The 17,197-nt window shown below is 41.5% G+C and overlaps 1 protein-coding gene across 3 annotated transcripts; it reads right to left on the bottom strand.

Moving 5' to 3' along the window:
- Positions 1-1,355: 1,355 nt before the first annotated feature.
- Positions 1,356-15,846, bottom strand: SLC25A19 (solute carrier family 25 member 19). 3 transcript variants are annotated; one of them, XM_070739941.1, is made up of 8 exons: positions 15,775-15,846; positions 15,251-15,517; positions 11,663-11,818; positions 10,546-10,716; positions 8,171-8,354; positions 7,221-7,351; positions 5,303-5,909; positions 1,356-4,682 (listed from the first exon to the last, which is right to left on the bottom strand). In XM_070739941.1, exons 2-7 carry the CDS (start codon positions 15,380-15,382, stop codon positions 5,709-5,711), a joined length of 975 nt encoding a protein of 324 aa, XP_070596042.1. In that variant the 5' UTR covers positions 15,383-15,517; positions 15,775-15,846; the 3' UTR covers positions 1,356-4,682; positions 5,303-5,708. The 3 variants fall into 3 exon arrangements, with proteins under 3 accessions (XP_070596042.1, XP_070596038.1, XP_070596039.1); XM_070739937.1 differs by lacking the exon at positions 15,775-15,846 and having other exon boundaries at positions 15,251-15,614; XM_070739938.1 differs by having other exon boundaries at positions 3,846-5,909; positions 15,711-15,792.
- Between the last annotated feature and the right edge of the window lie 1,351 nt (positions 15,847-17,197).

The following is a 17,197-nucleotide window of genomic DNA, read 5'->3' as shown; positions in this document are numbered from 1 at the left end:
ATTAAAGCCTGAGCCAGAAATAAGGAACACCAGTTAAAACACACAAAGTCTGAGACAAAGTAAGTAAGCAATTGCTGATGTCTCATGAGGGATATACACTAACTGAAATAATTACTGGCAGATTGGCAATATGTAGACTTTATTCAACTTTCATAAATTCAAACTAACATAGATAATTCTGAGGATTAATGAGAGTTGTAAAATAACATGGAGAAATTCTGACAGGAATTCAGGAACTAGAAACCTAAAAGTAAGTATAAATGGTAGATAATACACTGGGTGTATTCACTACATGCACCATATTTTCAGAGTCGTTTAAAAAATCTTCTCATGTGTCACCACATCTCCACTAATGCTACTGCTGCATGGTCTCAAATGCTTTTCTTGAATCCCCATGGAGGCCAGGGACTGCATCCTCTACTATAATGTGCTACATTACAGTACCAGAATTTAGAAGGAACACTAAGTTATACCAGTCCTTGGACGTCAGAAGTCTCTTTCTATGGAGATAATGCCCCATTTAAATAATGTTCTGAAAAAGGAGAAATGGAACAGACAGGGTTTCCATAAGCAGGTAGAATATGCCTGCTCTGCCCAATTGCACTGGTTGAGCTGAAACTATGGAAGAGAGAGAGAGAGAGACAATCCTTTAGATAAGCAGGTTACAAAAGGTTTTATAACCTTGAATTGCCTCTGAAAACCTGGCAATATTCAGTGCAGCTCATAGAGCAAAGGTGCTCTATCAACAACACGTGGCATGCCCATAATTGCCCGTGTCACTGCGTTTATAGCATTTATGGTAGTTAATGGCAACTCCATGTACATCGTATTGCAGTAGCCCAAGTGTAAGGCGACTAAAGCATGACTGGCTTCTAAAGGGGAGGGGTACAATTGGGACATAGATTGGATTTGTGTGAATATTTTCCAGCCAGGAGCAGAAGCTGTGCGTTCATGAAGCTGTGCCTAAACCCTGAATGAGCAAGTGCAACCCAGTTCAGGACTGAAGGTAAAATATCCCTGTCTTTGGAGCAGGGGCACAAAACGACACAACCCTCCAGGGCTTATCAATGTTGAACGTGGCCTTCCCTCCAGGTTTCCGACACCTGCAGGCACTCAAATGAGACCTTTTTATTTGCAACAGACTCCCAGATACAATAACCAGACATCAAGGGCAATGTTTATAAAATGCATTAATAGTCTCTGCCTGCCAAACACCAGCAGCCTTTCCCAAGTCCTTCCTAGGCACTGTTTTTACTGCAGTAAAACAAAAAGGAATGTTTACATGCTGTTCCTCCATTGGATTCTCAGCAGAAGAGTGGCGATTGCAAAAAAAAAGAAAAAAAGCAATCCACAAATTTATGATAAATATATTTATATATTTATTATTTCTTTCAAGATAGACACATGTTCTATGGACTAGAAAACTGGATGGTCCAAACTGTCTCAGGCACAAAAAATAAATCTTTATATGAAAAATACAGACACAGTATTACAGATTAAGCATTCGTGTTAAACACAAAGAATGAACAAAAATCTCAGTGATGGAATCTGAAACCTTGTACAACCCTAGATGTCAACAAAGATCATTTAGAATAGATTACAGTACTAGGAGTACAAATCCGTCTGGGTTCTCACTAGCATAGCAGATGTAGTAGTTCGGGCCAACCGGTAATAATGACCTGCAATTGGACCTATCGATGTAAACACTAAAATATTAAAGTATACACTGATTTTGGCACTATCATAAGGCACAATATCTTAAAGTTAACATATTTGAGGAAGCAGATTGAAGCAGGCATTGAAGGGTAGAGGAGAACTGAAAGATAAGTGACCTAGCTTATATTTGGAGACTACAAATGTCAATTGTTCCTTCTTTCTTTGGATTGCTGTGACTTCATGCTTAACTTTAAGCTTGTGAGCTTGTGTGCTTAAAAAAAGGATAATTCTGACCGAAAGACAGGTTTCACAAACTAATGCAGGGGTGCCAAACTTGTAGCATCCCATTGCCATCATGTGATGTATCGTGACTTCATAAAGCTGGGGTGGGCGTGGTGGCCTGCCGCCATTATCCTTGACAATCCCTTTATTGTATAGGTATGGAAACACACAAGACCCCTTGAGGGCAAGGCAATTGTGGAACCTCTTTTAGTTATGATTGGTTCATAACAGGTGTCCTGTTCTTCTAGTCCAGTGTTTCCCAACCGTGGCAACTTGAAGATATTTGGACTTCAACTCCCAGAATTCCCCAGCCAGCAAATGCTGGCTGGGGAATTCTGGGAGTTGAAGTCCAGATATCTTCAAGTTGCCACGGTTGGGAAACACTGTTCTAGTCCATTGATTCTCAAGCTTGATCATTTTAAGACGGACTTTAAAGCCCATAATTCCTCAGCCAGCATGCTGGGACAGGGGTGAAATTTTGGGAGTATGCTAGCTGGAGGATTATGGGAGTTTGAAGCCCACCCATTTTAAAGTTGTCAAGGTTGAGAAACACTGGACTACTCAGTAGTGTTCTTATTCATACTTATTGTTTCTTTTTTGTCTGTTATCTATCCAGATTCATTAAAGGTGTCAACGGTCTCAAAATTTGATAAGTAAAAAAATAATAATAAACATTGTGAGTCAAGGACAGTTGTTGCTGAGTTTCTGGCAAACCTGTTGCTTGCCTTTTGACAAAGGAGCCTACCTTTGTCAAAAGCATTTTAGAAAGAATCTGAATCAGCAATTCCAACCTTAGGGCAACAAAAGAAGGAAAGGCCTATGAACACTTTGGGAAGGGAACCCACCTGTCCAAAACAAACATTTCAGAGAAATACAATCAACCTTTGTTCTTAGGGTACATAAGGCAAAGTTTGCACAAATCAGGGCCCTTGCAATGGTATGCAATGTAGCTGGAATGTGACTTTCACAGCTCTTATGAAAATAAATACAGATAAGAGTACAAGGGGCAACCTGACCCAGTAGGTAAGCAAAAGAAAGCAACTTGAAACTTTCCTCTTTGCAACCTCTGTGCTTCCAGACACTAAGGACTCTGATTCTACTGATTCAGCATGATTTGATACCAAAAGAATTCAAATCCATCCTGTCAGTACTGGAAGTTTTATAAAAAGAATGCAGATACTGCTGGAATCAAATCCATTTTTTAAACCTCTCTCTATTCAGAAGCTTTGCTTATACAGTATATCTAACGGGTATATAGCAAACTGGAGTGTTCTTGCGTATTACTACAGCACCTACAGCTTAGTAGTGTATCAGAATGTGGATTGTCCTATGCTGAAAGGAGGTCATGGAGTGGAAATCAACTTGATTATTGTAAGAAATCTGGTGATTTCCCAACTCTTCTTATCCTATCAGGTTGCTTTTCCCCCAGATACCATGCAGATTATTGAGTACAAAAAATAGCTAAATAAATAAATATACATTATTTTTATACTTTTACACTTACATTTTACAGATAAGTGCATAGAAAATGGGTAGGAGAATCAGCTTCTTCTTTCCTGTGTATGAAACTGGGACCATGACAGCTCATATATTTTATATCAGGCAGAACTGAATTAATCCAAGAATATTCAGCTTGTGAGGGCAAAGCCTTAAAGCAGGGATCTCCAAACTTGGCAACTTTAAGACTTGTGGACTACAACTCCCAGAATTCCTCAGCCAGCATAGCTTGCATTGTTAGCTGAAGACTGCAACCACAAGTCTTAAAGTTGCCAAGTTTGAAGACCTCTGCCTTAAAGCAAACTTACTTACCCAATTACAGTGAACTTTTTAATGTAAATACAGAGCATGTACTAGGAAAGTTATAAATCTATCAATGACTTGGAAAGTAAAGGCTAAGTAAATCTAAATGTGCACAGTGGGATTTATTTCTGAGTAAATTTTGACAAGATTGCAGCAATTGTTTAGTTTTCTTTATAGTTTTCACCCTATATAAAACTGGCCAAATTCAGCCAGACCAATGGTCCTCTTCAACTGTTAAGAGTTTGCTGAATAAACGAGGATCCATTGTTATTCCAGAGCTTTTTATGGTGGGGGGAAGCCATCAGGGGATGATATTGTTTAAGAAAAATCATTACAGTAATGTAAAAGATGTATCTTATCACAAAATGAAACTGAATAATTATACAGTATAGTCAATACTATTTTTTCATCACTTTGATTCAAAATGGAAACGTTTAAAATGAAAACTTCTTAAGAATTTAGATCCAGCGTGTCTGTTTTAGTAAGAAAGGAGAAGTTGAAAGTGCAAAAACAGAAGTGCCTAGTTTACAGGCCCCTTGTATGCTTGCCCTGTAATTTTTAATTCGGGGGAGTGGCAAAATATATTTGTGTATGGGTAGGGCAAAAGGAACCATGAACACTAATGGCCTTGCTAAGAGAGAAAGGAAAGCTATGCATGCAGAGCTTCCTCTACTTGGTTTAGGATTTTGGCAACAGACAATTTCCACAGACTCACTAATGAAACACTGCAAAATCACAAGGCCTGCAAGAACCTCAGCCTAGAGGCCAGGGAATGGGGGAATGGCCTGACCAAACAGCTGTTGGAACTTTACCACAGGGGCTGAATGGCCAAGGCAGGTAGCTGTCTATCAAGCAAATGTCCCGTCGGCACTACTGAATGCCAGGACCTTCAGCTTGTCACAGGCATTGCAAAATGGCCAATGCTGGAGGAGTCTGGCCATCCACTAGTCCAGTGTTTTTCAACCAGTGTGCCGTGGCACACTAGTGTGCCGCGAGACATGGTCAAGTGTGCCATGGGGAAATTAAACATGGGTCCTCAAACTACAGCCCACATGCCAGATACGGCCCGTGGAGGGCATTTATCGGCCCGCTGCCAGCTGCCTCCATCCGAACATAAACATTCCCCTCACAATCCCTCCAGCTATCAACGACAAGAAGAGTGGAGGCACAGGGAATGCTCACTGACCAATCCCCTTCTAGGATTCATCCCGACCACTAGCGATGAACCAATAGCAAGCCGCCTCTCATCCACACCCAGGAAGTCCCTGGGCTGCCGTGCATTTGGTCATTGTGATAAAAACGCAGTGATAAAAACTCAAAACAGAGAAAGAATGAGAACTGTTGAGGAAGAGCTTCGTGTGTGTCTTTCTACCATTCCTGCCAGGATATCCCTTTTGTGTTCACTGAAACACCAAGTGAGTATAAATACATTTAGAAACTATATTATTAACTATATGTATAATATGTACTGTGTTATAGTGTCATTTTGGTTGGTGGTGTGCCCCAGGATCTTGTAAATGTAAAAAATGTGCCGCGGCTCAAAAAAGGTTGAAAATCACTGCACCAGTCAAATATAGGGTTCTGTTTAAGGGTATCGAATTTGAAGAGTCACAAAAGGGGATTTTGAACTGGGGTCTGATTCAAACCCTATGTTATAAAACAATAGGAAAAGTAGACACACCTTTGCAACAAAGATCTTCAAAGGCCTTGATAAAGAACCTCATCAAGATTCACACATGCTGCAGCTGCAGACTAAAGAGGCAACCTGAGCAGGTGTTGAGGTGAGCCATCTTTTCTGTTTTGAACCAAACCAATGAGTGATGTGCATCCTGGGCAAAGAGTCACTTGTTTTGACTCTCCAATCCCATATGCCTTGCCTCAGTCCTTCGGTCCCCAACAATGACGACTACAGCTGCCAGAACTACACTCCAAGAGCATCCACTGGAGGCAGGCAGCAACTCTGGCTTGCATTAGTCTTTTTGCTTCTTGGAACCACGGGAGTCTTGCATTGTTATCAGAAGATTGCAAAAGATCTCGTACCAGAAGAAGGTGAAGCCAGTGGAGAAAGCTGCCTTCAACAAGCTTGGGGAGAAGCCCTTAAAGAATCCTCCGGGTCCCTCATCCAAGATTATCTTCCGGGCACAGTCCATGATGCTAGTGTATGTTCGAACCTGCAGACACAAGAAGTGAGTGAGCCAGAGCAGAGATTCAGGATGGATACAAAGTCTTTTCTCCTAGGCATAATAGGACGTTGGATTCAGTCTCGTGTAATCGTGGGGAAAAGTCATGGCAAGAAGTACTATGTTAGTGCTCTCTCATGGAATTGACTCTGAAGCATCTCGTAGCCACATTACGCATATTGGTCTCCAGACAGAAAATGAGAAAAAGAATCAGGAACCATGTACATAACTATACTCAAATTTATGGGTTGAGATTTAGAAAAAAAGAAAGCCACCCAAACTGGTGAACAAAAAAGAATCTCAGCACAAACATTTATAGCAAAGTTTTATTGTTCAATACTTTGAAAGAAGAAGGTTGAATAAGGGGCACCGACTAGAGGCAAATCTAAGTTGTGCCTTATTTTTACATGAACAAGGTGTGAGAAGCCTTGAGTTAATAATAATAATAATAATAATAATAATAATAATAATAATAATAACAACAACAACAACAACAATAACAACTTATTAGATTCTTATGCCGCCCCTCTCCGAAGATTCGGAGTTCAGGTGCCCCCCCCCTTTCTCTTCCTTTCTTCTGCGCACACAATTTAAAACTACCGCTAGGCTCTGTGTATAACAAAGCAATCTGTCAAAATATGGGCAACTCAGGGGTGAAATGCTTCCAGTTCGTTTGTTTAGTTTAGTTTAGTTTATTTAGATTTGTATGTTGCCCCTCTCCAAAGACTCGGGGCGGCTAACAACAATAAAAAACAATGTAACAAATCTAATATTAAAAAGCAATCTAAAAAACCCCAATTTAAGAGACCAATCATACAATCATACCATGTATAAATTCTATAAGCCTAGTGGGAAGGGAGAAAAATTTTTCAATTCCCCCATGCCTGACAACAGAGGTGGGTTTTAAGGAGCTTGCGAAAGGCAAGGAGGGTGGGGGCAACTCTGATATCTGGGGGGAGCTGGTTCCAGAGGGTCGGGGCCGCCACAGAGAAGGCTCTTCTCCTGGGTCCCGTCAAATGACATTGTTTAGTGCCTGTCGATCGCCAGAGACAGTGGCAAAGGCAGCGCGAAGCTCCGCTGACCTGCCCAGATGCCGCCATTTGGGTTCTTTTACCTTCTGTGCATGCACAGAACGCTTTGCGCATGGGCAGAGGGTTAAAAGAACTCAAATGGTATTGTCTGGGCGGGTGGGCGCTGCCTAGCGCTGCCTTCATGACCATCTTGGCACAAGTGAACAGGGAGCATTTCACCTCTGGGGGAAGGGGAACAAGAAAGATTTCTACAAGCCAAACCCCCTCTCACCTGCCCAAAGGCTGCCCTGGCTTGTTCAAAGCCACCCACTTGCAGTCGTTTCTTGAACAGGTCAAACGGATAGGTCAGGGTTTTGCTGAGGACACCAGCACAGCTGCCACACACTAAGTTTTTAATATTACCTGAAAAACCAAGAGGTTAGAAGTGGAGGGAAACACTCCAAAGCTAACTCTTTTTTTTAATAAAAGGTTTTTATTTATTTTTCTCCACATTAAAAAACATACATAACAGCACATATACCTTCAATGCCAACCCATGTGCTTATATTATCTAATAAGCAATAATAAAATAACCTGAATTGCATTCCAAATTTTAATTTCAATTATTCAGCCTGTCCCAGTATTTATTTTCCTCTCTTCCCTTTTTCTATCTCAGGTGGTTATTTCACCTCTGTTACCTACTCTCTTACACCTTACATGGCTAATTTTAATTGTATTAAGTGACAAACCGAAAGAACCTCTCTCAATTTTTACTCTTCATAATCACAATCCCAAATCTTTATTTCTATTTCCGTTCTAGTGTAATTTAACTTTTGGTACATGTTATCTATCTAATGCTGCCTACTTTGTCTATTTTGTCATCTGGGTTACAGCAATCATATTTCTCATTTCTTTTCATCCCATTCATATTAAGTTAAATATTAAAAGTTTTATCTGTATTCTTTTTTCAAACCATTCAGAGAATTTCACCTAAGCTTTGTAAAACTCCAGAGCTAATTCGGATGCTGCCCATCAAAGCCCTGGACTGGTCCAACATAGGAAAGTCTTGAGTCAGGAGGGTAGGATTATTTTTATGAAAGACTCAATGGGTCCCTATTTACTTACTCCTTTCAAATTTACAATTTTGATGCCAACTGATTTCCAACCTTGAGGCAGCAGACTTTCTAAGCCCAGCTTAGACCTGTCCGCTTCTCCCTGCTCAGCCCCACCACGGACACTAACCTTTCTTCATCTCTTCACTTGGAGCAATCCAGTCGTACACCCTCTTCAGGAGAATGTAGAAGGAAAACTGGAAGCCGGCATAAGGAACAATGGCAATGATGGTTGGGCTCAGCCCCCGATAGAAAGTCAGCAGCCCTTCCTTTTGGTACATGCTGACCACAGCATGGCGGAGGTTCCTGTAAATCTAAAACAAAATTAAGGAGGAGCATCTTTCCTTGACCATGATGCAAATTTTGCCCTCAGTATGGAAACCACATTTCAGCTGTGCTGTCAAAAAGCTCCAACTATTAAGAGGTGCAGCTCCTGCTAGTTACCCAAACTGACTATCTATCTGTCCGTTAACACTTCTGGTCATCATTGTATGTTTAGACTGGATTTGGCATTTTTGTCCACCTACTGAATCCTTCCCAGGTGCCCAAGAGAGGCAGATGCTGTTGTTTGATGTTCTTAAAGATGTTGCTATCATAGGCACAACATGTAAAATCACAGTTATCGGTTCATTAGCTGCTGTTGGCCTTCATACTTATTTCTTCCCAAGGACATAGGACTTTTTAATATATTGGAAGATCTTACCAGTATGGCTATTATTCACTTTTCTGTTCTAAAGAGCACTTAAGCTGGCAAAGATTTTTTTTTAATGAATATAAAACTTTTTTAAAAACATCACAATAAAATATTACCAAAAGCAATTAACCAGTTAAAAGAGAGAGAGGGACAGAGAGGAGGGGAAGAGGCAGGGAGGGAAGAGAGGGAGGGAGGGAGGGAGAGAGAGAGAGAGAAAGAGAGAGAGAGAGAGAGAGAGAGAAAAGCATCTCTACTGATTTTCTAAAAATCGATCACAGGGAAGCCCCTATCCCATGTGCCAACCATAGATCTTTGGCAGCAGAGGCCTTGTGCCGTTTTGTAATGACCAGACAATCCCCATGCTACCTTTTGCTCCTCCAACACAGCTGCCTTCGCAACGTGGTACGGAAAAGCAAAATGATATACAGTATTATGCAAAGTACGGTTTCTATGATGCCCATCTGCACAATGATATATAGATTATTAGCAAAGCTTATGCTGCATGCATGATAATTTTTCTGTGCAAAAGAAAGCATTTCTGAGCACAGAATTTCAAATTTGTGTAACAGAAGCAAACACTGTTCCACCAGGAAACTTAATGTCTGAGAGAACATTTAACGCGTATAAGGAGCTTTTTCAGTTAAAGCACTTCTTTTACAGAGCTGCTGACAGGTAAAGAGACTGTGACCATCTTGGATCTGAAGCACCTCTTCCATTTTGCACCTGAATACTGCACAATAAAATGGCTGGATTCAAATTTATTAAGCCAAAATAACTCTGCTTTGGTAAAGAAGTCATATTTATCTCACATACTGTAAACCTTGATTGATGGTGGTTGCCTATTTGTCAGTTTGCTTCCCTATCAGGCTTATAGCTTTTCTTAAGATGCAGCTGTTTATCAAAGTCTTCCCTTTACTTATCCCTATCACATGACCCTCCCCTTTTGGGACTCTCTCTGTTATTTCTTCCTCACCCTCAAGCACCCCTCCTAACCTTGCCTGTCAATTCCCTGACAGATCAACCAAGAAAGACGACAGTTCCTCCTATGAAAGCTTATGCCATAATAAATGTTTTAATATCTAAGACACCCAAGACCCTAAGTAAGTTGGAAACCAGTCAGAATGGTATCATTTCATAAAATAAATATTGTTGGTGTAAAGCAGCGCTTCTCAATTATTTTCTATTACTACACCCTCCCAGGAAGAAGTAAACATTTCACGCCCCCCGCCAACTGTCCACTGCGACTGTAAATAGTCCCCAAATTGCACCCCACCGCAAGACACATGTCCTACCTGATACTTGTACCAGTCCCTCCATCATGTTCCTCGGTCTTGTGTCCAGGGCAGCCTGTCCTAAAAGAAAACGTCTCATGAGTTCAATCAAACTTCTTGAACTCGCAAGATGTTTTCTTTTAGACCGGGCTGCCCTGGATGCAACACCGAAGAACGCAACGGAGGTACTGGTACAAGTGTCAGGTAGGACACTTTTGCCCTGCGGCAAAAAAAAAAGCATGGTTGTGTGTATGTCTGTTTTACTAATGGGGTTTTTAAAAAGTTTTTTAAATTTATTAGATTTGTTATGAATTGTTTCGTTGTATGCTGTGAGCCGCCCCAAGTCTGCGGAGAGGGGCGGCATACAAATCAAATAAATAAATAGATAAATGAATAAATGTTCCCTGGGGTCACGCACCCCACTATTTGAGAAGTATTGGTGTAAAATAAAGAAGTATATCCTCCAGGTAGCAAGAACAGAATTAATCTGGAAGCACTGGGATGGTGGTGGTGGTGGAAAACCTTTCATCCATCTCTTACCTTTGGTTCTCCTTGGGCAGCCAAGCGAGTCCGCAATGTGTCAAGAGGCTGAACTGTCACAGTAGCAGCACAAGCAGAGAGACCGCCACAGATAAAGTGCACGGTGAAGTCACGGGCATCATAAGCTGTGCCATGGTGCACCAGCTTTGTCAGAAATTCAAAGCTGACAAACTTGTAAAAGAAAACCAAAACAATCAGAAATGTACATATTTGATTTAGGACGGCCACCAATCACACAAGGATATTCTTAAAAGAATAGTTTCTGTTAATACATATGGTCCAAAAATTCTGATTTTGCAACTTTGAAGTAATTAATTACTTACTAATAATTAAACTGATTCATTTTTTTTCACTTATTTCATTTATAGGCTTTAGGATAGTGGTGTGCAAGTATCAGTAGAGTTGCATAGTTGGCTAATTTATGGCTCAATCAGTTGTGTGGATCCAGTTAATATTTTTATGGTTTAATGTAACAATAAATGAACCTTAATAATTTGGTAAACCCTGCCTCGGTTTATACTGAGTTAGCATTCTATGTGAACATACCCAACATCTGAGAAAGAACAATTTAGACTCCTCCTAATTATATCAGATTATAAACTAGTATCCAAGATAGATTATAATTAAACAATCAGAACATGAAGAGGCAGCTGATGTGCTTCTCATCATTTGGCAAAAAATTAACAGATTTTATTTTGCATTTCAACATCTGAGATGAAAAGATGTAGCAGGAAAGTGAAATGAGAGAAAACAGAATAAAGGGTGTCTTGGCTCTAAGAGAGGGATTTACAGAATACAAAGACTAGACAAAAGAAAATAGGGTATTACTCTTGTGTAAGCATGAGGATTCTGAATTAATATTTAAAATTACTTAAATTAACTCATTACCTGAAAAGAAAGTACATGGAGAAAAGTTAATATGAAATCCCAAGTTTTTCTAAGAATATTTAGTCCCAGAATCATAACATTCCATGTTAACAACACAACTGTGTCACATTTATTCTAAAAAAAGTAACAGTTTTTTAAAAGAAACATAAGAAGGCAGCTAAACAGATCACTCTAAAAAAGTCAAGTAAAGTGTCAGTTTTCAGGATGAAATATATTGTTTGATTCTCACCTGGACAGCCCCATATGTGACGGAAAGAAATTGAGCGGGGACATGGCCTTTCCAAAATGCAGTGATCCCTTCCTCCCGAAAAATCTTACCAGCAGCTTGCCAGATACCATGATACTTCGCATGTGGATTTTTGGAGGAAAGCTGCTCTATCTGAAGCTGAAAAATGACAATGGATATATGTTTATCCCAGGCATGTTTAAATTCAGTTACTGTGGATTTACCAACCACGTCTGCTGGAAGTTTGTTAAAAGGATCTACTCTTTCAGTGAAATAATATTTTCTCACGTTGCTTTTGATCTTTCCCCCAACTAACTTCAGATTGTGTCCCCTTGTTCTTGTGTTCACTTTCCTATTAAAAACACTTCCCTCCTGAACCTTATTTAACCCTTTAACATATTTAAATGTTTCGATCATGTCCCCCCTTTTCCTTCTGTCCTCCAGACTATACAGATTGAGTTCATTAAGTCTTTCCTGATACGTTTTATGCTTAAGACCTTCCACAATTCTTGTAGCCCATCTTCGGACCTGTTCAAGTTTGTCAATATCTTTTTGTAGGTGAGGTCTCCAGAACTGAACACAGTACTCCAAATGTGGTCTCACCAGCGCTCTATATAAGGGGATCACAATCTCCCTCTTCCTGCTTGTTATACCTCTAGTTATGCAGCCAAGCATCCTACTTGCTTTTCCTACTGCCCGACCACACTGCTCACCCATTTTGAGACTGTCAGAAATCACTACCCCTAAATCCTTCTCTTCTGAAGTTTTTGCTAACACAGAACTGCCAATGCAATACTCAGATTGAGGATTCCTTTTCCCCAGGTGCATTATTTTACATTTGGAAACATTAAACTGCATTTTCCATTGCTTTGACCATTTATCTAGTAAAGCTAAATCATTTACCATATTACAGACCCCTCCAGGAATATCAACCCTATTGCACATTTTAGAGTCATCGGCAAATAGGCAAACCTTCCCTACCAAACCTTCCCCTGTCACTCACAAACATATTAAAAAGAATAGGACCCAGAACAGATCCTTGTGGCACACCTCTTGTAACCTGTCTCTGCTCAGAATACTCGCCATTAACAATAAGTCTGTGATGTCTATGCTTCAGCCAGCTTGAACTTCTAATTCTTATGTGGAAAATTTAAGACTCCAAAATATCTTAGGCCCATGATATTACCATCAGAAAGAGTGTCTTAGACTACCACATTGTCCATATACTGTATATAATTACTTATCTGAAAATAATCACTGTTGATCCTGGCAGAAAATATATAAATACAGGTCGTCCTCGATTTACAACAGTTCATTTAAAGAATGTTTAAAGTTACAAGGGCACTATAAAAAGTGCCCTTTATTATTTACACTTACGACTGCTGCAGTACCCCCCCCACGGTCACGTGATTTACATCTGGATGATTGACAACTGGTTCATATTTATGAATACTGTATTACAGTGTCTCCATGTCATGTGATCATCTTGTGTGACCTTCACTTAACCACCATTAGTGTTACCAATTTAACAATCACAGCGATTTGCTTAACAAATGTGGCAAGAAAAACCATAAAATGGGGCAAAACCTCACGACAAATTTCTCACTTAGGAACATAAATTCTGCCCTCAATTGTGGTCATAAGTTGAGGACAAGAGTGAAATGCTTCTGGTTCGCTAGTGCCTGTCAGTCATCGGAAAGCCGGTCACGAAGGGAGCGCGAGGCTCCGCCCACCTGTCCAAATGCCGCCATTTGGTTTCTTTTACCCTCTGTGCAGGTGCAAAGCATTCTGTGCATGTACAGAGGGTAAAAGAACCCAAATGGCGGCATCTAGGCAGGTGGGCAGAGCCAGGTGCTCCCTTCATGACTGACTCTCCAACGACTGACAGGCACGAGCGAACCGGGAGCATTTCACCCCTGGTTGAGGACCAGTAATTACTTTTACTACTTTAGAACAGGCATAGGCCTAACCTAGCCTTCCAGCAACTTCTATCACCTAAACAGTTGCACACACAACACTGGCCACTAATTTCAGAAGGTTCATCCCAAATGTTCTGCCAATTAGAAAGGGAAAATATTACACTACATCAGTGATGGTGAACCTATGGCACCCGGGCCACAGGTGCCACGCGAAGCCACATCTGAGGGCATGTGAGGTGTTGCCCTTTCTCAGCTCCAGGGGCATGGACGCATTGGTCAGCTGATTTTTCAGCCTTCTTTTCTGCCATTTTCACTCCCCCCCAGGTTCAGGAAAGCATCCAACAGGCCTACCAAATTTTCAGAGGCTTCAGTGAGGCCTGTGTGCATGCGTGAGCAGGGTGTTGCGGGGAGGTTTTGCGCATGTAGGGGAGGCAGTGTGGGGGTTGTGTTCATGTGCAGGGGGAGTGCTTTACATTATGGGTGTGGGCACGCACATGAATGCTATCGCACACACGCATGCACATTCTTTTGGCACCTGAGCTGAAAAAAGACTGGACTACATCATCTTCCCCATAGCTTAGAACAGTGTTTCCCAACCTTGGCAACTTGAAGATATCTGGACTTCAACTCCCAGAATTCCCCAGCCAGCGAATGCTGCCAAGTTGCCAAGGTTGGGAAACACTGGCTTAGAAGATGTAGAAGGAAAAGTTTAATTATCTTTCAAAGGGGCAAATATTTAAAAAAAATCCTGGAGTAAAAAAGCAAACCTTCAAATAACCCTAGGTAATAAACATTGGGCTTCCTTGCCAAAGCTGCAACACCCAAGGAAAACAGCTACGTTGAGTTGCACAATACAAGCACAGGAGTAACTATGCTAGAGCAGGTGGGAAGGCTTTATAGTACACTCTTCCCACATGCTTGTGGAAGTCACAAGTCAGATATGTTAGGAAGACTGCCTTCCACTAACCTCCTCCTAGAAGAATCACCTGCCTCTGATGCCATACAACTATCATAACTACTGTAGTAGCTCTGGATAGGGGCATCAGTGCCTTCCACTAAAGAACCATCTTCGGATCCTTTAAACCAGTGTTTCCCAACTTTGGCAACTTGAAGATATTTGGACTTCAACTCCCAGAATTCCCCAGCCAGCATTTGCTGGCTGGGGAATTCTGGGAGTTGAAGTCCAGATATCTTCAAGTTGTCCAGCTTGGGAAACACTGCTTTAAACGGTGTCAACATCTTCAGGTGAAGGGACAAGTCTGCTGCATTTCTGCCTTGATGCAAACACTATGCAAGCAGAGTGGGCTCTGTTATTAAATTATATAGAGCCTCGGTGGTGCAGTAGTTAGAGTGCATTATTGCATGCTATTTCTGCTGATCACTGGCTGCCAGCAGTTTGGCAGATCAAATCTCAATAGGTTCAAGGTTGACTCAGCCTTCCATCCTTCCAAGGTCGGTAAAATGAGGACCCAGATTGTTGGGGGCAATATGCTGACTCTCTGTAAACCGTTTAAGAGTGGGCTGTAAAGCACTGTGAAATGGTATATATAAGTCTAAATGCTATTGCTATTATATAACCTCTGGAAATGCAAAGCTAATGACCAACTCAGCTCCTTAGAAGAACAGGAGGGTTCCTTTCCCCTCGATTGTCCAAGGTCATAAAGGTAAATACCTGAAAGCGAATCTTCAGCACATCAAAAGGGCCGATCATCGCCCGAGTGACCAATCCGGAAGCGGATCCTGCCGCGGCTATCTTCAGAGTCGAAAGGGAGCTACACTCGGAATCCGGATCATAGCCAACCATCCCTACCAGGTCTTCGGGCTTCGCTCTCCATGCACGACCCCGCCCGGGCACCCGACACCGGAGGCAAAGGACTCGGATCGACGGCGGACGCCGCAAGAACTTCAAGGCACAGCCGAGACGGTTGGGGGAAGTGCCCTTTACAAAGAGAAAACAGAGCATCTGAGCATGTTTAAAGTTGCATTCCCGGAGAGCCGCGCGCCGACATTCCGTGGCCGCGAACAGAGCACGTGTCCCCCCCAATCAGCCTGGCCGGCGGCTAATTTAGTGGCTGCCTCGAGAAATAGACGCGGCATCATTCGGCCCCGCGTTTACACCCCCCCACACACACCTGCTGCGACCCTTCCCGGGCATTAGCGACCTCCCCGCCCTTCTTCGGCCCCGGCGAAGCTCACCCAGATAGCGGTTTCCCACGCCAAACAAACGCGGCGACCAATCGGCGTCTTTGGCGAGGCTTCAAGCCGGCTCCACCCAAGGACCCGGCGACGAGTCTTGAAGGACGACCTCACGCGGCTCTCGCTCGGGATGACAGCCGCTGGGCTCCCTGGGAAATGTAGTCTGGTGACGGCTGAGGATTGAGGCGGGAGAAAAAGGGGGAAGCGAAGGTTTTCTGAGGCTGTGATGAACGGGCGTAGGCGGACGCATTGTAAGTGGTCCGGGATGGATATATTTATTTTATTTTAATTTATTTTATTTTATTTTAATTAATTAATTTTATTTTATTTATTTTTCAGACATGTATAGGATAGTAGTAGTTTGTATAAACATAAGTAAAAGTAACGATAAAAGAGGACAGCAGGACGGTCGGTACAGTGGTGCGCTTAGATCGCTTAGAAACGGGGAGAGGTCGACTGTAGACAGTGTAAGGTTAAAGATTTTGAGGGTTTGGGGAAGAAACCACAGAGATTAAGAAATTCTGTTGCGAGCGGAGGAGTGGAGGACTCTTAAGAGTGAAATGTTTCTGGACTATCTCAATTGTATTAATGTCTGATTGCAATGTGGATTCCAGTCAGATGAGTTGTATTCTAGAATTGGTCTCACAAATGTTTTGTAAACTCTGGTTAGCAGTGTAATTTCTTTAAAAATAGACGAAGAAACTGCACAACCCAGAAAAGAACTAAAACACAGATCCTTCTGGACTGCTGGATGCCACTCCCCTGTAATTTATTCTCGTGGATGGATCTTCAGTAAAGGAGTCTTGTATTTCTCTGGAAACATGTATTTTTTATTTATTTGTCAAGTACGTATTGATAATATATATAGATATAACATAGTTTATATACATCTGCATTTGTACCTGGGACGACAGCAAATCTTTCCGATTTTTGTAGTTGCTGGGAGGGGAAAGAAAGGTGTGTAAAATTCCCTGTTGCTTGTGCACTTTTCCCCTGTTCTGCACAAATTTTGAAGAAGTTCCCCCCACACATTCCACATTGCAGTGCATGTATAATTTGCACACATAATTCTTTTTTTGGGTATGTCTGTGTAAATTTTTTTAATTCTTTTATTCTCTCCACATACAATCATACAATGTAAAATACCATCAATTTTCATTACAATAAAAGGCAGTATTGTGTTAGTAAGACATATATAAGCCCCCGAAATTCTAAATTTATACTTATTTGATTTCAGTATACAATGGTACCTCTACATAAGAATGCCTCTACTTACGAACTTTTCTAGATAAGAACCGGGTGTTCAAGATTTTTTTGCCTCTTCTCAAGAACCATTTTCTACTTATAAACCTGAGTCTCCAAAACTGTAACCGGAAAAGGCAAGGGAGAAGCCTCCATGGGGCCTCTCTAGGAATCTCCTGGG

The sequence above is a fragment of the Erythrolamprus reginae genome, chromosome 2 (genome assembly GCF_031021105.1).
Source record: "Erythrolamprus reginae isolate rEryReg1 chromosome 2, rEryReg1.hap1, whole genome shotgun sequence".
Classification (NCBI taxonomy): Eukaryota; Metazoa; Chordata; class Lepidosauria; order Squamata; family Dipsadidae; genus Erythrolamprus; species Erythrolamprus reginae.
The sequence above is the reverse complement of the archived record's forward strand: the minus strand, read 5'-3'. Positions and strand labels throughout refer to the sequence as shown.

Excerpts from the sequence above, each read along its gene's own strand:
- SLC25A19 (XM_070739937.1), bottom strand. The coding sequence starts at position 15,541 with ATGCTCTGTTTTCTCTTTGTAAAGGGCACTTCCCCCAACCGTCTCGGC. Across the intron at positions 11,819-15,250 it reads TGCTGAAGATTCGCTTTCAG|CTTCAGATAGAGCAGCTTTC; the intron begins GTATTTACCTTT and ends GTCATTTTTCAG. Across the intron at positions 8,355-10,545 it reads CTGCCCAAGGAGAACCAAAG|ATTTACAGGAACCTCCGCCA; the intron begins GTAAGAGATGGA and ends ATTTTGTTTTAG.